Source organism: Columba livia, chromosome 8 (genome assembly GCF_036013475.1).
Source record: "Columba livia isolate bColLiv1 breed racing homer chromosome 8, bColLiv1.pat.W.v2, whole genome shotgun sequence".
NCBI classification, from domain to species: domain Eukaryota; kingdom Metazoa; phylum Chordata; class Aves; order Columbiformes; family Columbidae; genus Columba; species Columba livia.
The window spans coordinates 8,239,507-8,259,351 of NC_088609.1; the positions used below are offsets into that span (position 1 = coordinate 8,239,507).

The following is a 19,845-nucleotide window of genomic DNA, read 5'->3' on the forward strand; positions in this document are numbered from 1 at the left end:
TAATAGGATTATTAAAAGATAAACAATGAGTATGGCACCTCTATTCAATGCTTTGTGTCTCAAAGCTGAGTGTTTGACAGCTGAAGGAAAGCATCTAGTGTATACTGATGCTGTCTGACTTTTGGGGTGCATTTTTGACTTGCAACCTTCTGCAGGGAGCAGCTCTGGTCCTGCAATTCCTCTTTCCCTTGTGTAGCTTCTCTTATTTCAAGGGCCTGATCTCACAGCAAAGCCAGAAACATCCCAGGCATCTACCTGCATGGATCAGCTCTGCTGAAGTAGTTTATTTTGCAGCGTATGGTTGCTGTATCGACTAAGACGGCTAAATCTAATCAAGTGTAATGACAGCCTGCCCCTTAATGGCTTTGGGAGAGTTCCGTGCAGCCCGCTACTGTTCGGTACCTCCGAGCCGCCAGGGGGAGCCTGGGCGCGGGGTGGGGCCGGCGGTCCTGAGGTTCGAGTCCCCGGTGGAGGCGGCGCCTGGCGGCGGAGTCCCCGCGGGATACGGGCTGCCATCCGTTCCCTCCACCGGCCCGGCACATGCTGGTGCGCTGCCAGCTGCCGAACCTCCTGCCCCGACTCTGCGCCCTCCGCCCCAGCCTCGCCATGAGCAGCGCTACCGGCACCTTCACCACCGACCAGCCCCTCAACTACCGGGCGGGCGCCCGCGTTCGGCCCGTGGATAGCGGCCCGACGGAGGACGTGTACGAGCCGGCCACAGGTACCGCTCGGGTCGGGGTGCTGAGGCCGTGCTGAGGCGGGGGACGGTGCGCGGAGGTGCTTCCTTGAGATCTGTAAGAAATCAGTTCTGACTCTCAGTCAAAACCATCCAGCGGTGCCCGATATCTTGGCAAAGGACACGATTTAAACATTTCTTCTTATTTATTTTGAGATACCTCGGTTTCGGCAGAATTTAAGAAGGAGAGCGTTTAACTATGCTGAGGAAATGTGTAACAGGCTCCTGGAGCTGGTGATAAAAGTACAACACACTGCAGTAGAAAACAGAGGCATTTTTTAACAATTGGAGGTAATTAGTAACCAGAGCAAGACTGTGGAGAACGACAGATCTTTTAATTCAGACCAGCCGAATTGCAGCACCTCTTCTAAAGCCAATTGCAAATGAGTGGGAACCACAGTGTCAAGTTCTGTAGCCTGGTATAGGTGGCTGGACTCAAGTCTTTAGGGTTTGTTGCAAGACAAACCGTGTTCTTTTGTGCCCCCTTTTCTGAGATTCTTATTTATTTGCCGTTTAAAATGTGCCCAGGTCGTGTGATAAGCAAGCTGCTCTGCTCTGGGGAGAAGGAGGTGGATCTGGCTGTGCAGAGTGCAAAAGCTGCCTTTAATGTATGGAGTCAGATGTCTGGCATGGAGCGGAGCAGGGTGCTGCTGGAGGCTGCCAGAATTATTCGGGTATGTTGTGGGAGCTCGCCCCCCCTTTTAGAGAGGGGCTGGTTCTGTCTCTCAGCTTTCTTATGGGTTAATGTGGTTGCTGGGGGCTCATGGCAGGATTTCCAGAGCTCCAGGAGGAATGCAGGAGTTAAAACCCACCTTTGATCAGAAGAAACAGTAGGTTGCTTTGGACATGGCTTTGTTCTTATCACTTTGAGGCCAGCGTGTATCTTCTCTGCTTAATTCTGTTAGAAGGTGTAGAACTGAAGCCACCCAGTCGAGATCTTGCAGGGCTCGTAATTCTTTTCACAAGTCCAAAGATTATGCTTCGCCGCACACAATTTCAAAGCTGAAATTGCATAACTGTCACATTGCTGAACTTTCAGCTTGTTGAACACTGTTGTCACATGACTGGACTGCGTCTTGCTGTAGCAATAAAAAAAAGTGGGAATACTGGTTTTTATCTTAGACACCAGAGAAGACCCTAGATAATACACATGGGGGAGAGAGAGATTATACAAACAAGCTAGTTTTAATCACTGACCACTTTGTGAGATAACTTGTTCTTGGACATCAAAGTTAAACCCTGTTGAAGAACAGATTTGTAAGAAACCAGACCTTTCCCCAGTGTGTGTATATATGATGAGAAAACTCTGCCAAGCTTCTGCCACCCTTGCACAGCAGGGTAATGTTTCTGCCTGGGAGATAGTCTGTTAAAGGACGCTTCCCAGCTGCATTGCTTTGTCTGTCCTTCACCAAGTCCTCTGGTTCCATTCTGAGCTTGCTGTTTGCTTTTCCTCCCGGTTTAGTTCTGTGAATTTTAATCATTGTTTACCAGCTGGCTTCTGGGTTCAAGTTTGCTCATCTTTTAGATAAAAACAGGGATGTTAAGCACTAGTAGTGGATGCCAGCAGCTGACTGTTTGACATTCCCCTGTGATCAGTTGCCACTGGGAAATGGATAAATAGCTACTGGGACTGTACCTGTTGGACATGACTATTTCTTACGGCAGAGCCTGGCTTGCTGATGGCAGAGCCTTGTTTGGGACTTGTGTGCTTGGGAAGCAGCTGTCTCCCTGTAGAGTTCTGCTACAGGATTCTCTAACACATTGTCACTGTCCTGCACCTATCACAGGAGCAGAGAGAAGAAATTGCCACCTTGGAAACCATCAACAATGGGAAGTCCATCTTTGAAGCCAGAGTGGACATCGACGTATCCTGGCAGTGCCTGGAGTATTACGCAGGGCTGGCAGGATCTCTAGCTGGTGAGAACGTTACTGGAGTTTGCTCTTTACTCTCTGTCCTGCGACTTGGGCTCCCTGATAACTTCCATGGCACGAGATCATCTTTGCTGCTGATTTCTCTAAGAGATGGACTGCTCCTTTTTCTGAAGATCCTGGAAGGGTTTTCAGAGATCTCTACCTAACGCTGCCATGCTCTTTGTGCACTTACTTTCTGTGAGCTTGCTGGGGTAAAAGCAGCGTGTCTCTGTTCCCAGTCAGAGTGAGGTCTGGCCCCTGAAGCTCTGATAGGACAGGAATGGGCTTTGCTCTCCTCTACATTCTGACTGCTGCTTTTTTTTTTTTTGCAGGTGAACATGTCCAACTTCCCGGGGGATCCTTTGGGTACACTCGTAGAGAGCCCCTCGGGGTGTGTGTTGGGATTGGAGCCTGGAATTACCCGTTCCAGATTGCCTGCTGGAAGTCTGCCCCGGCCTTGGCTTGCGGTAATGGAGACTCTGCCCACGCGAGCTTCTCTTTGAAGTCAAATGATTCTGTAGGGGAGAGTCATTTGGGGGATGAAGTCTAGGATTACCTTGAAAGAGGTGTTGAAGGATTGGCAGAAACTTCAGGCTGTTACTGTGGCAGGAAGGGAAAGGAAATGGAAGTGGGAACACAGCAGAAGCTAAGAGGGGCAGGGAGTGCATTGGGAAACAGGCCAATTGCTTGGCTTTGTACCAGATGAGGAACGTCTCTGGGAACGTCTGCAGCGCAGGACCAGCAGCCCCATCTCCCCCAGCCCTTCCCAGCAGGAAGGTGCAGTTCCTCCCTTTCCCTGGTTGCAGCTGAAATTGTTTCCCCCTCTGTTGGGGGAATCTTCTGGGATCTATCGAGATAAATCCATTGTGTGGGGTGGGGTTTTTTTTGTTTGTTGTTGTTTTGTCTGTTTGTTTTTTTCTAAAGCAGTTTGGGTGTTAACTGCACCTTGCCTCTGTCTGGGTTCCTCTAGGTAATGCGATGGTCTACAAGCCCTCTCCCTTTACCCCCATTTCAGCGGTGAGGTTGGCAGAGATCTACACAGAGGCTGGTGTGCCCAAGGGGCTCTTCAATGTGGTGCAGGGCGGAGTGGCCACAGGCCAGTTCCTCTGTCATCACCCAGATGTGGCCAAAATCTCTTTCACTGGCAGCGTGCCAACTGGCATCAAGGTAAAGGCACCTTTGCACTTGGGGACGCAAGGGGTCTGTAGTGCCAGCCTTCCTCACGTGCCGTGGATGTTAACGCCTCCTTGAGCTTTGTGCATGAGGCTTGTAAAGATGGGGTGCAAGTTGGCATCTGTGGGTCTGAGCAAGCAGTTTGCATGTCCAGGGTTATACTGGGGCTCCAGGTAGCCTGCTGGGCATGGGCTTGGGCACTCAGTCCTTTCAGAGGAGCAATTTTTCATCTTCACTTATTTAGTTCCCGGTTGCAGTGAAGTCTCAGAGCTGCCAAAAATCTGTGTGGGGAGGAGGGTATGTAAATCAGAGCAGCACTGGGAAAATGTGTGTTTCTGGTGGTAATAGTTCCATTTAGTGCCATGCAAGCCACTGTTTTTAAGCAGGAGGTTAGTTTCTGTGAATTTCTCACCCTCAATTTATTCTTCAAAGAGTTACAAGTCCCTAAAAAGACTTTTAAAAATAAACTCTGATTTGAAAGAGGGGAATTGTTGCCCCTTGCATGTGTGTACCTGTGGGATGCAGTGACACAGATGCAGTTATAGCTTCCTGCAAATGACTCCTTAGGTTTTGCTGCTTTTGTTAAGAAAACAGACCCTCTGAGACTGTCCCAGTCTGAACTAAACACACTAGGAAGCCCAGCTTGCCCTTCATGCTGCTTCTGTTGCTGGTGAAGGGCCCTGTGGGGACTCTCCCCTTGGGTGTCTCTTACCTCGCTCTGCCAGCCTCCCGGTTACCAGTGGGTCACTTGTCTCTTCTCTCCTTGTTTCCCTCAGATCATGGAGATGGCAGCTAAAGGGATCAAACCAGTCACCCTGGAGCTGGGGGGCAAATCCCCCCTTATAATCTTTTCAGACTGTGCCTTGGAGAACGCCGTGAACGGAGCCCTCATGGCCAACTTCCTCACGCAGGGCGAGGTGTGTGTCTGTGGAGCAGGAGCAATTGGCCCCATTGTGGTGGGGTGGTTTGAGAACTGGGTGGCAGAGCCAGCCTGGGACCTTGCATGGTAAGGGGTGCTCTGAAGCTCCCATCTTGTCACCCTTTTCCCTGAGGCAGCAGGTTCCAGTCCAGTGCACTGAGCCACAGCCCTGTGGGGCTCTGTTCATCCCAAATTTGGGATCTCCACGCGTGCTGCAGGTTTTCTGTAATCCTGTTGCTATAATTGGCTTACTGGGGTCATCTCTGGGAACTGGAAAGGCTGCTCAAGGTCTCTCCTGCTGGTGACTTGATGCATTTTTGCCACCTGGTGGCATCAGTACCACTATGTCCAGCACAGACTGTTCAGTGCAGCCGGGAGCAGCGAGGTAAATCTGGTTGTCTTTGTCCCCAGGGACAAGTGAGGTGTTTTAGCAGCTGTGCAGGAGCTTTTTGGAGAGCCTCCCTAGCAGCACCCAAGCAGGGAAGGACTGCAGAGTGCTGTGTGTCTTATTCTGAGCAGCCTGTCCTGTATCCCAGGTGTGCTGCAATGGCACGCGGGTGTTTGTGGAGAGGAAGATACTGGATGTCTTCACAAAGGAGGTGGTGAAACGCACCCAGAAAATTAAAATTGGAGACCCGCTTCTGGAAGACACACGGATGGGAGCCCTCATCAACCGGCCTCACCTGGATCGTGTCCAGGGCTTTATCAAGCAGGCAAAGGAGCAGGTGAGATTGTGATGCTGCCTTGTGCCTGCCCTGAAATGTCTGTCTCTCGTTAGACAAACAGACTGGCAGCTTTTTTCTTGCCCCATGCTTTCCCAGTAAAGCTCGTTTTTATGTTGTGGTTGAATTATTCGATAGGTGCACTTGATAGGTGACTAGATTAAAAGTGACCCAGTGCAGGTCTCTAAATCAGCATTGAAGGTGATGTGACTTTTCATATCCTGATGCTGCCAAGTTTTAGAGGCTGTGAGATACCCAGCATGGCAGTGTTTGAAATAGGAGAATTCATACATTTGAGCTGGTATCTCTCTTAAAAGTTGTGGTCACACCTGGCACACTTGGCTGTTTTCTCATTTTGGTTCCAGTTTTGTTGGTTGCAGAAAAGAGCTTTCTAAGGATCAGTGGCCAAATTTACAGGCAGCTGGAAACAGTCTCTGTAAGAACAGTAAGATCTACCCAGGAATTTTTTTTCTCCAGGTTGTAGTGTAAAAGTGTTTTAAATGCCAGCACTAGGTATATGAGCAGCTTGTAGCCTATTTGGGAATGGGCTGTAGAAGGGGAACTGAGTGAAAACCAAGAGGGCTAGATGAGGTTTTGGAAATAGGAAAAGATATGTGGAAGGAGATGTGAGAAATGAGAAATCCCCATCTCTGCAATGGGGTGTTTTGTGGAGGTAGGTGTTTCTCACCAGGTGATTTCCTAAGGAACTGATTGACTTGCTAATGAGGGAAGTCACACAATGTGAAGATGTGGAAGTTAATGTGATGCTGAGGATCTGTTCCTAGTTGTAGCTGCTTCTCCAGCCTACAGTGGCTCCTGTGGCACTTGCACCCCTAAGCAGCATTGTTTGGATTTTTAGGATGGGTCTCACCCCCTGGACCTGATGTATCAGTGATGCTCTACCAGCAGTCCTGACATGACCAGGGAGGACACAGGCATGTTTTTTCTGATAGGACTGCAAACCCAGCAGGGAGTTTTGTCCAGCCAGAGCTGCAGCAGAGGGGCATATGTCCCTAGACGTGCCTGCCCACCCTCTGCTTGGCTCTTTTTCAGGGGGCAGAGGTGCTCTGTGGTGGGGACCTGTATGTACCAGATGATCCGAAGCTGAAAAATGGCTACTACATGCGACCCTGTGTGTTAGGTATGATCCTTCCTGTTCATGGTACTGCCGTCTTCTATATGGATGTTGCTGAGTTTTTTCTAGAGGAAGCTGTGTTCAGTGTAACCTGTCTCTGTGTGCATCCACAGTCTGGACAGGTGTATGGGTGCATTAGAGAGAGCTGAGGGATGCAGAACTGCATCCACAGAAATCTCTGCTGTTGGAGGGTCTGATGGGACACGGGCAGTTAGTACCTTTGGTGCCTTGAGGTGCAGGGTGGGACTTGCTCCTCTTCTAGGTGGGCTGGGGGGGCTTTGCAGCTGAGTGCTGTCTTGGAAGCTGCGTGGGTTGCTGAATGCACAGGCTGTTCTGCTCCCTCTTCCTCCTGAAGCACATGAACTCTGCCATGCTTCCAGGGAACTGCAGGGATGACATGACGTGTGTGAAGGAAGAGATCTTCGGGCCTGTCATGTCCATTCTGCCCTTTGACACGGAGGAGGAGGTTGTGGAGAGAGCCAACAACACCAAATTTGGCCTGGCAGGTGGCGTCTTCACAAGGTATGACTGGGTATCGTGGCTGTTGTGGAAGTGGTCTAGGGAGGAGAGGAGAAGGGAAATACTGCAGCAGCTTGATGCTCCTCTTGCCATGCCTGGCATGGGCACAGATATCCTCTTCCAGGCAAGCTGGAGCAAGGGATTGCCAAAAGGGAACTTTGTACATGACTGCACATCTCCTAGTTTTTCCTGAGGGGTTAGGTGGGCCCGGCTGTCCTTCAGACTCCTTCCAGTCTGTGCTTGGCTTGCTGCCTGCCTTCTTGCATCTCCAGGAGATGTCTGTCTACCAGGAGCCTGCTGTGCTGCTGCAAGCATGCAAAGATGGCTGTTGGCCACTTGCCAGAGTCTGGTGTCCTTGTCCTGCCCTCTCAAATCAAATGCGGTTTTGAGTGTCCTTGGGAATAGGTGCTACATCCTTTGAGCAGGCAGAGACAGAGTAGGACAGGTCAGGCTCCAAAAACCACTGTAACCTGCTGGCCTTTCTCTGGTGGGCTGTCAGCTGGCAGGGGATGAATGGGAAGGCATCCAGCTGAACTGTCCTTTTCCTGCAGGGATATCCAGAAGGCTCACAGGGTAGTAGCTGCTCTCAAGGCTGGGATGTGCTTCATTAACAACTACAACATCAGCCCCGTGGAGCTGCCTTTCGGAGGATACAAGGCATCAGGTGAGCTCTGTTTGACCCTCCCTGGTAGGACTACGTGACAGTTACAGAGGGCACGAGCGGTGTGTGGCACTGCCTGGGACTGTGTTCTCACTTCTGGCTTGTCCCTGCAGGATTTGGCAGAGAGAACGGGCGCGCAGCCATAGAGTACTACTCGCAGCTGAAGACTGTCTGCGTGGAGATGGGTGATGTGGAATCTGTGTTTTAGTGGCTCTGGGGCCTGCTCAAGGAACCACCAGCCAGTTCTTGCCTGTCAGCCAGAGATGTGGATCATTTGCACAGCGATAACGTGCTCTAAAATTCAAAGTGCCTGGGAGGGGAGCGTAGCTGGAGCAGCAGAGTAGGGAGCACAACTAGAGTGGTAGCAAGCTCAAGCATAGGATAGAGCGCTGCCTCTCTTGAGTGAAAGCTATTTGACATCCTTACTATAGGCCTACTGTTCTTTATAATCATAACAAAGCAACAAGTTTAAATGTTTGCCCACATCTTTTTTTTAGCAAATAAACACTAACTCTGTTTGCAACATCTTATCTCAGAGTGACATGAATTGAGGGGTGCAGAAATAGGGCTGCTGCTGTGTGGGTTAAACAGGTTGCAAGATGGCTTTTCAGTCACTAAAATCATAAAAGCTCAGGCATCTCGGCCTGCAGGGCAGGTTTCCATAGTCCTACAAAACCACACTTGTTCTAGCATTCTGCAAAGCTTCTTCAGAAAACCCTCTAACTTTAGAATGAAAATACAGAATCAACAACTTCATTTTATTGAATGTGGGGAAAACAGAACAAGGAAATGAAATGTTCTAGAAGAAAACAAACACAAACCCCTTTAGTTTCCCCGGCAGCCACTCTGATGGCAGATCCAGCCGAGGTGCTGACAAGCCGAATACACGCCTGTGCCCACCAGCCCAATCAGTGCAACGGAACCCATGGCCCCTCTCCTTCGGTTTTTTGGATCTAGAAAAAAAACACGTTTTGTCAGGTCAGCAGCCCATTGCTGAAGGACTATTGCATCCTGAAAATTACAGGAAACACAAACTAGGGACAAATCCTGAATACCTGCCCTCAGTCTGTGCTACTATGAGTGCTGCAGGGTACAGACCTACCTCCTGTATAGTAGCCATGGGCATAGAGGATTCTCCCAAGGATCCAGGTGATGCCCAGCCCTGTGGCAATCCGCTAGAGAGAAAGGAGAAGCATTAAAGGTTTTGGTGACTTGCTGCTTTGTGCGCTTAGCTGTTAGAGCAGCCCTGCTTCAGAGAAACAACCACCAGCTACGGCATGGGTCCTGCCTGTGCGAGGACACTGGGAGTTGGTGACTCATGCAGCATCCTAGGGTGAGTTTTGTACAGGAGGAGCCATTTTCAGGATGCCAAGTGCTGCAGAGCTTTGCTGTTTTGTAGCACAGCTCTTGCCAAGCAAGGAATTGTTAAGTCATACAGCAAGCAGGTGCTGAATCTCATTCAGCCACTGTCCAATTAGTGAACTAAAGCAAGTGCAAGGATCCTGGAGGCAGCTGTTGCCCCAGGCCCCTCTGCACTGCCTCCAGCTGGTGTACAGGTTTTCTTCTTGGAGGTGTTACAAACTTCCACCTTGCCTCTTAATTTAGAGCTTACTGCAACGTTGCTCCAGTTTGCCACATTTGCTTATGCTGCTTCCTTCCCTCTGAAAAGGAATATTCAATAAGGACCTGATTTTTCTGTTGGTGGCAAAGAGCGAGCTACTGGTTTTGGCCTCTCCCACACACCTGTGTCCTTGTGAAGTTGCCTACATCTTTCAGTTAAAATTACTCCAGGCTTTTTTTGATCCTTTGCACACCTCCTTTGGTGGTGGAAGTGAGTGGGAAGATCACCATGTTCCCTGTCTATTCTTAGCTGATAAACTTCTCATGAAAGTGTGCTTAGAAGTGGGGGAAATGGTTGCTGTCTAGCAGGCCCCTGCAGGGCTTGGAAGAACCGGGCAGGGTTGGTGGGACCCTTCCCACTCATGGCGTGGAGGCTGCAAATGCTTCAGTTTATCCAACAAGGCACCCTTAGGAGAAGGAAAGGGGTCTAAACCTGAAGCAGGAGTAATGAGTTTATTAAATACTTGTGGGTCCCCTGTACAAGACCTTCCAAAACTACATTTTCAGAAGGGACACAGCTGTGAAGCAGTCTGCTGCTCGCCAACTTGCCTTCTAGGTGGGCTAGCTTGGCCTGCTGCCCCCTGCCCTCCCTAAGTCAAGGAGCAAGAGCAGAGTTGAGTCTCACAGACCTGCAACATAGCATCACTTACCGGGTGGAAGAGTCCACTGGTGCCTAAGAAGAACAGGAAGGTGGGGTAAACTTCCAGTCTGAAAATAAAAGCAAAGAGGTTGTGTTTGAGCTGCAGTTATTTACAAAGAGGAAACTGCAGAAGCTGCAAGCATCCCCTGCTGGGTCTGACTGTTATGGGTCTCTGTGCTTGGTGCTGTGGTCAGAGATGGAGGAAAGAGGGAATCTGAGCACACACAGACTCTTGGGGACATCACACTGTGTGCACCTCTCCATGGTCACCTGTTTTGTTTTGTGCTTTAAGCCACTGCTAAATGCTACGTACTAATGCTAACTAACCCAGGAGGAGTTGTTCCCAACACCACTCTGATGTGATGTTGTAGCTGGGTGGACTTAATGCCTCTCCCCAGGGAGATCTGGGCAGCACGATAGATCAGCAGCCCCCAGACAGACTATTCTGGAAACAAGGCTTCCAGTGTCTTAAGATCCACCCATGGAGGCAAAGAGCCAGGCAATGGGGAAGGAAGAAGAGGCTTCTTCACAGCCGCATCTCATGGTTTAAGGTATGGTAAGGAGCCAGCACATGGCCTCACTGTAAGCGTTACGTGGCCATGTGTTTTCCTCAAGCCTTGAGCCTGAACCCAAGCATGTGGCAGCAGCAAGTTTTCAAGGTCTGCATTCACAGGCATTACTCACGTGTTCTGGTGTGCACGCTGGATGCAGTTGAATATACGCCCGTTTTCGGGGTCTGTGCTGTACATGGTTGGATACTGCCAAAAAAACATATCAGCAGCAGAACGTGAACAAGTGTGGTTTGAGCTGGGGAGCCTGGCGTTTTCCAGCAGTGAGGAGCGTGCCCTGCAGCACCTCTCCGCACAGAACCCCAAGCTCCAGCAGTGCTTGCAAGGCTGACTCGCATCGGCAAGTCAGAGCCTGTCTCCTGCCCTGTGACCCACACCTGCTTTGTTGAAATTGCTGCTTGCCCCAAGCCAGTTCCTGAACTCCCTGAGCAACCTGACTACCATGGAGGTGGCCCTACTTCGAAAAGAAGATACCCAGGTGCTCTGTGACCTCCCTGTTTAAATCCCATCTCTCTAGCTGTGAGAACAAAGCAGCATTACTGAGGATGTGTCCCATGTCTCCTCTGGGGAGCTGGCGGTGGACATCACCCAGAACAGGCTGGGAGGATGCTGCACTCCTCACCACTGCGGAGCTGAGCTTGTCCCAGCCCAAAATCTCTGTGCATCCTGACTTCATGTGGTAGGAGTGGGGTGACCCCAACAGGCACCCAGGGCCTGCAGCACACCCCTTTTTGACACTTCCCTGAGTGGGAAAGGAGCAAAGGAGCGTTTGCATTCGGGGTGGCACAGGAGCCTTTGCTCTGACTCACAGGCAGGACTGGCCACCCCCATGCAGCCCACAGCCCTGCCCAGCTCATGGGCTCCTCAACAGATGCGAGGGAAGGTCACTTTGAAAGATGGCTTGTGATAGGGCTCACATGCTCCCTCTGAGCTTGAGAAACCTTCCTGTTGCTTATGTTCCACTGCCCTTTGTCCCCAGTGCTGCCATTGGCCTTCTCTGCAGGAAAAAGGGCTGTGTGGTTTCTTGCTCATCACAGTTTCCGAGCTCAAAGCTTTCAGCCATCTCAGCTCGGTGCCAACTGCCCAATCTGCCAAACCCTGAGCTCTGTTGTGCCGTCTGCTCCAATCTGGAGAACCAGAACACCAGCTCCACCCCTTCCGTGTACGTGTGCAGGGCAGGATCTGTCAGCAGTTCACCCAAAAATAAGCAAGGTGTTACCTAGCTCATCTGCAACATCCCCTACAGAACTGCTCTGATCCTCCCGTTCCCTCAGCCTGAGCACTTACATCCACATTGTACTTCTTGCGGGCCTTGGCCACGTTGACCGCGAGGTGTGTGACCAGGACGAAGCTGGCAGCCCCCGTCAGGATGACGTAGCCATACTCCTTGGAGAGAACAGCCATCTCGGTGCTGTCAGAAACAGAGAGCCCGTTACTATTCCGGGGTGTGACTGCAGAGGTGGCAGCTCACCCCATGCAGATGTGTGTGGAAGAGTTGCTGGGCATGGACCCAAGCCCTCCAAGCATGGGAGGGGTGGACAGAAACTGAGTGTTTACAGCCACTTCCAACACCAGAACTCAGAACCATCAATGAAGTCAGGAAATAGATTCAAAACAAACCAAAGAGATTGGTTGTTAGTTTGTTTTTTTCCGTGCAGGAGGAAACAGACCTGTGGAACTCCCTGCTGAGAGGTGCTCTGAGTGCAGGCAGTTTTCATACACTCAAGGGGAAACTGGGCAAGCTCTGGGAATGAGAGGTAAACTGGGAATTATAATACAGACAAGCTAGAACTGGCTCAGAAATACCCAAAGCTGAAAGGAGCTGGGCTATGTGACAGTTAGTTTGAACGGCTAACGTCATCCTTACATAAAATAGCAATAAAAACCACCACAACAACTGCAATAATAACCAAACCTTTTCAGCCAAAAGGCACTGGCAAGATGAGCAATGCTGCAGCTTCAAGGAACCCTCTCAGAGTCACGAGTCAGTGAGCAGCCGCAGCAACATGCGGCTGCTGGCACCTACCAACGCCTGCACCAGCAAGTCTGCTGGCTAGGAGACACAGGGGCCTGTGTGGTTTGTATTCAACGGTTCTGGATTCCTTGCACAGGCCTGAGACGAAAGCACGGGGCAGAAGGTGCATCCAGCAGGCTCTGCCATGCTGCCCCGCAACCTGCAAGTGAGGACAAGGGCCCTTCCAATTTGACACCAGTCCTCTCGCACAATCCCAAACCTCAGAGGTCTGCTGTCTGCAACACCCAAGATGGCGTTGCGTGACACATCCCAGAGACCTCTCACCACCACTGAGCCAATTCCCTCCACAAACCAGACCCCAGCTGATGCCTCCCTCCATCTGGTGCCTCCACAATGTAGCAAGGTTTTGGTGTGTCCTGCGCCGTCCCACCAACACAATCTGTCAGTGCGGGGGAAAACAGGCCACATCACAGAACCAGTGCAAACAGCCTTCCTATTGCAGCAGCACCTCTCACAAGGGACCTTCAGGGACCACAGGCTTTTATTTCTCATTTGCAAAGGGATTATTATTGATGGAGCAAGGTGAAAATATCACCTGGCTTTGTCCATGTGAAGTTTGGTGAAAAATTGTAAGTAAGACCATTGGAAATCTCAAGTAAAGTAGAAACGGCAGCTACACCCACATGTAGCAGACGTTAATGCCTGACAGATGAAACACTGAAAATACAACACATTCCTGGTGCATAGAGCAGGCTGATGGTCACGCTTCCCTCTTCAAATGATAAGGGGGGTGGAGAACCCCACCTGTCAGCAAGGACACGGCATTTTATCTTCACGATAACAAGTTATAACCTGGGGTTTTATCTCAGCAGCAAAGAGCACAGTTCATTCACAGCAAAGCACTAGGCCAGGTGTATTACAAAGCTCCTACTCTTACGCTACTGGTGTAAAACTGTACTGTGAGCCTTTGCTCTATCAATCTGGAGCCCATGTACTCTCGGTCTCTCGGACTGCATGCTGTGCAGCTGCTTCCGGATCCTGGTGGCCCGTGCTTTTCTGCAACCTTCGTCTGCAGCTGCAAGGACTTTGCTGACAAGCAGCGCCACTCTGCACAGGGCTGGAGTTGTATCTTCCACGCAGCGATGTTTCAAGCAGGAGGTACACAGCTAAGAGATTGTGGAGCATGACACAGCACGGACTGGCAGAAAAGAGCTGCACGGGGTGCTTTTGCTCCAGAGTAAGGGTTCTTACCAAGTCTGCCCTAATGCTACAGTTATTATGAATCAGCAAAGCCGATTAAGTCTCCTTGTGCAGGGAATTTTTAGGGAATAGAACTTCTCTAGCACCGTGGCTGGAATCTTGAGCTACCAGATAACAAGCTCAGGGTTTCAAGCCAAGGGAGTCTTTTGTCCCCTCTGTCACCAGGCGAGCGGGCAGGCTCAGCCACAGAGGCAGAACTCCCCGTGTGGCCAGACTCGGCCTAAACTAGTCCTACAGGCACTTTCTCGCACTGAGAGGGATAAACGGGAAGTCAAGGAGGAGGGTGACCGCGCTCGTTATATTTTCATTATCATCAGGCTAATCAGCACAAGCATGCATCCGCTCCGCCCGTGCCCCTCCCCGGCCCCGGGGGGTCCAGCGGGGGTCCCCGGCCCGCACTCACCGTCCGACGCGGCGCAGCCCAGCACGGAGCGCAGCGGACCGGAGCAGAGCGGGAGCGGGGCCAGCTCTGCCCGCGGCACCGCCCGCAGGCGGGGCCCGGTGCCTGGGGGACGGGCGGTGTTCTGGGAGACGGGTTTGGTACGGATCCTTCTAGATCTGCAGCGGGGTTTGCCAAAATGGTGTGTTCAAGGACGCCCGGGGGGTTGCACAGGGGGTGTCTGTCCTATCCGGTAGCTCTCCATATGTGTCCCAGCACATATATATCCTTAGCAAAGCGCACCGCCGTGTCCGCTCTTAACCATTTTTGTCATAGCAATTACACGAAGATTTCAGCTTTGATTCACAGCCTACAGCTTAACGGCTCTAGGACGGCACGGTAATTTGTACCATGCTTGCTGAAATCTTCTGCCACTTCTCCCTTTTGTTGCAGCAGGTCCTGCTAGTATCGGATGCACAAGCCACTGTTTCACACGTGGAGTTGCTGTACTCGGTCATGTAAGCAGATACTTCTCTTGGCAATTACCAGTGTTAGTGAGATGAAGGATCTTATTCACATCTCCCTTTATTCTGGTCTGTATATGCAACCCCAGGACTCTGGCACCAAAGCACGTACCATTTCCAAGAATAGTTGGAGTGTGTGTAAGCAACATTTTTCACCTTTTAAACCCCCCAGTTTTAGGGATATGTGATGCAGAACTGGAGCTGGACTTTCCAGTTCTGTCAGTGTTCACAAACCGGCAGGGTTACAGGAAGTTGTAGGGGGACAGATGGTGTCTTTTGCTGTCACCAGTGTAATGGGGAAAAAAGACCCAGAGGGATCCCAGGCCCCTAGGAGTCTTGGGTTTAATCTCTTTGCTCACATACCTGCCTGTTGACAGCAGAAAGCTCTTGGATTCCCTGCGTTGCAGAAAGTTCTGGTGCTTTTAAGGTGGGGGTTGGGGGACACGGCGCACCTGGCACACCCCGGGGCTCCAGTGAGCTATGTGGGCTGTACCCAAGAAGCTCTGCTGGGCTTTCTGGCCAGAAAGGGCTGGGTGAACCCCTCAGCTACTGCAGAGTGCTGGGGCTTTTCCCATGCCCTGGGTCATACCTCTTCGAGCCTGACCCTATGGCTCTGATTTTCTGTGGTCTCATAAAGCAGGAGCATAAATACCTGGCACTGTGCACACCTCTTATGCCAGCCCTCCCTAAATTAATATTTTGCCAGTGTCCTGAGTCCCAGTGGAAGAAGACAAGTGGAGGTAGCACAGTGAGTGAAACTGGAGCACAGAGACTTTTTCTTCTATTGCAGTTTTATTTCACTTCAAAAAAATTGCATCTAGAGCAGGACATCATGTGGGAAATCAGGCAGGAAGGGCTTGCTTTCAGTTCCCACGATGGGAGTCCAGAAGGATTTGTAGGGCTGATCCTAAGTGACTGTGTCTTCCTCCTCCTCCTCCTCCTCTTCCTTCTCCTCTTCCCCCTTCAAAGTGTGGACTTCATAGATGACAGCACAGATGCCGGCCAGCCAGGCTGCCACAGTGCCAGCAAAGAATATGCAGAAGCCAATGAGGCACAGAAAGATGTAGTCTTGCTTGTACAGCTGAGTCAGGCAGCTGAAGTCGAGCTGTGCCTCCACTGCAGGTATTTTCAGGGCTCGCAGCCCTGCTGGGGTGTAGCAGGTGATGTTGTCGGCATCTGCAGAGGGATAAACAGAAGCTAGACTCTCTTTATTAAGCATTAATTAGCAGGAGTCCTGCTATAAAAATGATGGAGGAGTTTGCTAGACTCCTGAAAAATGTCTACAGACTTTATACCCCTCTCCTTTAGGCTTAGGTAAAAACAGACAGGCAAACCCTTGCCAGGGAGTCAAGTTTGGCAATGGCAGTGCTTTGCAGTTAGGCGCAGCCTCACCTGCTCTGCGAGAGAGGAAAAGGAAACTTGTCAATGATTCAGTTCTACTGAAATAATGACTATGCCCTGTTGTATTGTAATATATGCCCCGACAAAACAGATGCTGGCTTTTCCCTCTGAAGGTAGCAAAGGCTGAGTGCGGTAAAAAGCACCATCTCCTTTTGGTGTCTGTAGCAGCACAGTTCTCTCCTTTTCCTGCAGGTTTTGAACTCCTTGGACCAGGCACAGTTACAGTGCCAGACACAGGCTGGTCGCAACTTCATGCACTGGATGGATGGACCTCATGGAAAGGCAGCAGGGGAGAGGACCAAGATACAGGGGATTTTTATTATATTACATTACATTACATTATATGATATATTACTGAGTGATATAGCTGCAGTGCTTGTTCATGGCGATATCTCATCGTCCCAAGTATAACTCTCTCCTGTGGGCATCTCTCCAGGACACAGCAAAGCCCAACACAGCAGAGAAGCAGAGCAGCTCCACAGCCTCCCTGGTTTCTTTGGCTTTCCTGTTTTCCAGAGCATGGTGCAGGGAGCCACACTCGTACCCCTGGACTTTGCTGCCCCTTCCTTTCCTACTCCTGCCCTCTCAAATTGCCCACAGTGAGATTTATTCTCTTGTTCCAGGGTTCAGTGTGCTAAATCCAATGTTACTGCTAAGAACAGTACTGCTTGTAACACCTATGAGGAAAATAAAAATCTTTACTCTCTCTAGGGAGCTACTACATCTAATAAGACACAGAGATGCCCTTAATTTGGTTCTGTCCTAACACCACCTTCCATTTTCCCTTCCCTTTTCTCCTCTGGGCTCTTTTGTGCCCCTTTCTTCTTTGATGGACACCAAACTTCCTTGATTAGTATGTGCTGTGCTGTGTTCCTTTTCAGTTTGGAAAATCACGTTCATGTGCTGCAGCTGCAAAATAAACCTTTGCCCTTGGGACCAGTGCTTTTCTGGGAAAGGGAGCTGGTGATTACCCTGCCTCATGAACACTCAGTGTCCATGGCCCAGTTCTAGAATCTCTCAAATATCATGGGAAACAGCTGATTTGGGGATCCAATGTGCTGTAAGGAAAGAAGTCCTGGAGATCCAGTATGCTGCTGCAGCCTGTGGGACTCAGCAGTCACCTGCATTACATTTCTTGTATTGGAAAACTTAGAGCAAATTTGCTCTGGGGTGCTGGCAGAAGAGTGGGAACATATGGAGCCTCCCAGCCATAAGGATACGGCTGCTTTTCTGAGCGCAGCTAATACTCTGTTTCACTTTGACCGTGAAATATCAGCTGGGACCCAAACCAGAGCTCCCATGGGAACAGCAAAGGTCTTTTGCCAATTTCTGAGCATTAGGTCACAGTCTGACAGAAAATCAGTCAAATGTACCTGCTCTGAGGGCTGAGGGGCACCATAATGGTTGGAAGTTGCAGGATTTGTAATTTTTATGTGTCCTAGCACAACAGCGGCTCTGCTCTTAAGAAGAAGCTCACTGTGTACAATCTTCATGTATGGAAATGGTTCAGTGGAGAGCAGGGTGTGATCACAGCCCCACAGAAGTCAGCAGCTAAACTCTCCTGGAGCCCCTGACAGTGGGAGATGAGAGCAGAAGAGAAGCTGCCAGGCTTTTAACCCAGGTTTGTTTTCAGCACTGAGCAGGACCGCTGTAGAGGTTGCAGGAATGAGGTCTGCCTGCCAGCAGGTTGTGCGGGAAGAGGCCAGCGGGAGGTGTTCGAGGTGATGGGGACACTGGCAAAATGGCGGAGTGCTCATGGCTGGAGAGGCTGCCCCAAGCAGGTCAGAACAGAGGTGGGAGAGCATTTGCACAGAGAGAAGGGGGTTAACTGATCGTTACGGACATGCTGGTGCTGCAGCAGCACCAAACGATCAGAGCAGATGGAGACAAAGCAGGAAATTCAGAGCAGGAGCAGCTTTCCCAGTGCAGATCTCCCCAGAGCCACGTTGGGCTCCTTGTTCTTGGTGCTGCAGCCATGGGGGGCTGTGGGCACAGGGACACCTCCTGAGGCTGGAGCAGGCTGTTTCAGAGCTGCAGCAATGTCCTCACTACAGGCTACGCTCCCTGACTGTCCTGAGGATGTGAGCAAGTGTGAGGGTGGGTGGAACCCAGCTGCTCCGATCTGTGTTTTTGCAGCAGCAGAAGATGGGCCCCACAGTCAACATGCATCAGCACGGTTTTGGGAAAGAGAACAGAAGGCCCTCTCTGTTCTACACAGATCTGCAGGAGTAGGGAGGAGAGAGGTCCTTTCGCACAGCCCTCACCTGGGAAATGAACGTTGCTCTCTGTCATCCAGGTGATGAAGTCCAAAAAAGAACAGTTGCAGTGCCACAGGTTGTCACTGAGCCTCAGAAACCTCAGGTTGGGCAGATCCCGGACAGTGCTGGTGTCCAGGAATGTTAAGCCTGTCCGGCTCACATCCAGGTGCCTCAGCCAGGTGTTGTTGGCGAAAGCATCCTTCTCGATGGCCACAAGGTTGGGATTGTCTGAGATCTTCAGCACCACCAGGCTGAGGAGGTGTGAGAAGGTGCTGAAGGTGACTTGCGTGAGGTTGTTGAAGCTGAGGTCCAGATAGACCAGCTTGGCCACACCGATGAAAGCAAAATCCAGGTCATCCCCCAAGAGGTTCTTCCTGCAGTCCAGATAGACCAAATCAGACAAGAAGCTCAGTTCCACAGCCGGCAGGTACGAGATGTTGTTCGCTGCCAGAATCAGCTGCCTGGTGTCCAGCGGGATGGCTGCAGGGAACTCCTGCAGCTGTTGTCCTGTGCAGTTCACCTCCAGGTACTGACAGCTACACCTGTTCGGGCAGTTGTTCCTCTCCGACGCCATCCCCATCCCCAGAAGAAACATGAGGCTCAGGGGCCGTGGTCTACCTGAAGGAGACATCATCTAACACCTTCCCGGCTGCCAGCAGCCCTATGGAAGCTGCATTACTGTCATGGCCATGCTGAGGAGGTGTCCGGCTGCTAGGCTGTCAAGAAGCACTTTGTGTCCGAGTCTCACCTGACTCCTTGGCAGCGCGCCCAGCTGGAAACTGAGCCCAGTTTGTACATTGGCAAGTGCGGAACGGTGGCTGCAGCATCTCCATGTCGTGCTGGGTGCCAGGTGACACCTGGGTGATGTCAATGGCTTGCAAAAGCCGCTCGGCTTTGGGCACGGTGCCTTGGCCTCACGTGGTGTTGCTCTCGGCTGGGTGGAGGCGCAGGGAAGATGTGCATGGGGTGTGAGCACCCAGAATGCACAGGGCAGGTGTGAACGGTGCAAACTTTGTCACAAATGGTGTAAAAATGCAAGAGGTGGTCACTCGTACTGGTTAAGCAGAAGAGGAAGAGTTTTTTCTTGTGGTTCACCAGGTGATTTAGCACAGCATAGATCTCGTCCCCATGCAGAATACACTGTTCCAGATCTTTTTCAATCCATTTGCACATCGCTCCTTTCACATGTACATCTCTAATTGCATCAGATATATCCTTGTAAAGATGCAGCTGGTCAAACTCAATGCCATGAGTTATGAAGTGATCAGCGACTGAAGAGAGCAGAGTCATTTCAGGAAGAGAAAGAATGTCCATAAACTGCTTAAGTGAAGGACCCTTGCCATAGGAGTCACTCATCTGGTACAGGGGGATGTGCTGCATACCACTGTAGAGTTCAATTACGTCCTCATCAGGCACTGTTTGGAGACCTCTGTGTGCTGTCCA

General features: G+C 50.9%; 3 protein-coding genes across 3 annotated transcripts; 1 reads left to right on the forward strand and 2 right to left on the reverse strand.

Moving 5' to 3' along the window:
• Positions 1-429: 429 nt before the first annotated feature.
• Positions 430-8,301, forward strand: ALDH9A1 (aldehyde dehydrogenase 9 family member A1). The gene is made up of 11 exons (XM_005498960.3): positions 430-721; positions 1,265-1,410; positions 2,524-2,653; positions 2,980-3,114; positions 3,618-3,814; positions 4,597-4,737; positions 5,276-5,464; positions 6,515-6,602; positions 6,977-7,118; positions 7,667-7,779; positions 7,890-8,301. Exons 1-11 carry the CDS (start codon positions 541-543, stop codon positions 7,982-7,984), a joined length of 1,557 nt encoding a protein of 518 aa, XP_005499017.1. The 5' UTR covers positions 430-540; the 3' UTR covers positions 7,985-8,301.
• Positions 8,302-8,513: 212 nt separating this feature from the next.
• Positions 8,514-14,378, reverse strand: MGST3 (microsomal glutathione S-transferase 3). Its single transcript, XM_005498959.4, has 6 exons — positions 14,244-14,378; positions 11,893-12,016; positions 10,721-10,794; positions 10,047-10,104; positions 8,879-8,951; positions 8,514-8,729 (listed from the first exon to the last, which is right to left on the reverse strand). The coding sequence occupies exons 2-6, from the start codon at positions 12,007-12,009 to the stop codon at positions 8,602-8,604; spliced, it is 450 nt and encodes a 149-aa protein (XP_005499016.1). The 5' UTR covers positions 12,010-12,016; positions 14,244-14,378; the 3' UTR covers positions 8,514-8,601.
• Positions 14,379-15,650: 1,272 nt separating this feature from the next.
• LRRC52 (leucine rich repeat containing 52) lies at positions 15,651-19,033 on the reverse strand. The gene is made up of 2 exons (XM_021296911.2): positions 18,409-19,033; positions 15,651-15,919 (listed from the first exon to the last, which is right to left on the reverse strand). Exons 1-2 carry the CDS (start codon positions 19,031-19,033, stop codon positions 15,651-15,653), a joined length of 894 nt encoding a protein of 297 aa, XP_021152586.2.
• Between the last annotated feature and the right edge of the window lie 812 nt (positions 19,034-19,845).

Coding starts and splice junctions, on each gene's coding strand:
- ALDH9A1 (XM_005498960.3), top strand. CDS start 541: ATGCTGGTGCGCTGCCAGCTGCCGAACCTCCTGCCCCGACTCTGCGCC. Junction 1,411..2,523: donor AGGCTGCCAGAATTATTCGG/GTATGTTGTGGG, acceptor CACCTATCACAG/GAGCAGAGAGAAGAAATTGC. Junction 3,115..3,617: donor TGCCCCGGCCTTGGCTTGCG/GTAATGGAGACT, acceptor GGGTTCCTCTAG/GTAATGCGATGGTCTACAAG.
- MGST3 (XM_005498959.4), bottom strand. CDS start 12,009: ATGGCTGTTCTCTCCAAGGAGTATGGCTACGTCATCCTGACGGGGGCT. Junction 10,795..11,892: donor GCAAGAAGTACAATGTGGAT/GTAAGTGCTCAG, acceptor TTTTTTTGGCAG/TATCCAACCATGTACAGCAC. Junction 8,952..10,046: donor CCAGTGGACTCTTCCACCCG/GTAAGTGATGCT, acceptor CTTTCTCTCTAG/CGGATTGCCACAGGGCTGGG.
- LRRC52 (XM_021296911.2), bottom strand. CDS start 19,033: ATGTCTCCTTCAGGTAGACCACGGCCCCTGAGCCTCATGTTTCTTCTG. Junction 15,920..18,408: donor GAGCAACGTTCATTTCCCAG/GTGAGGGCTGTG, acceptor ATCCCTCTGCAG/ATGCCGACAACATCACCTGC.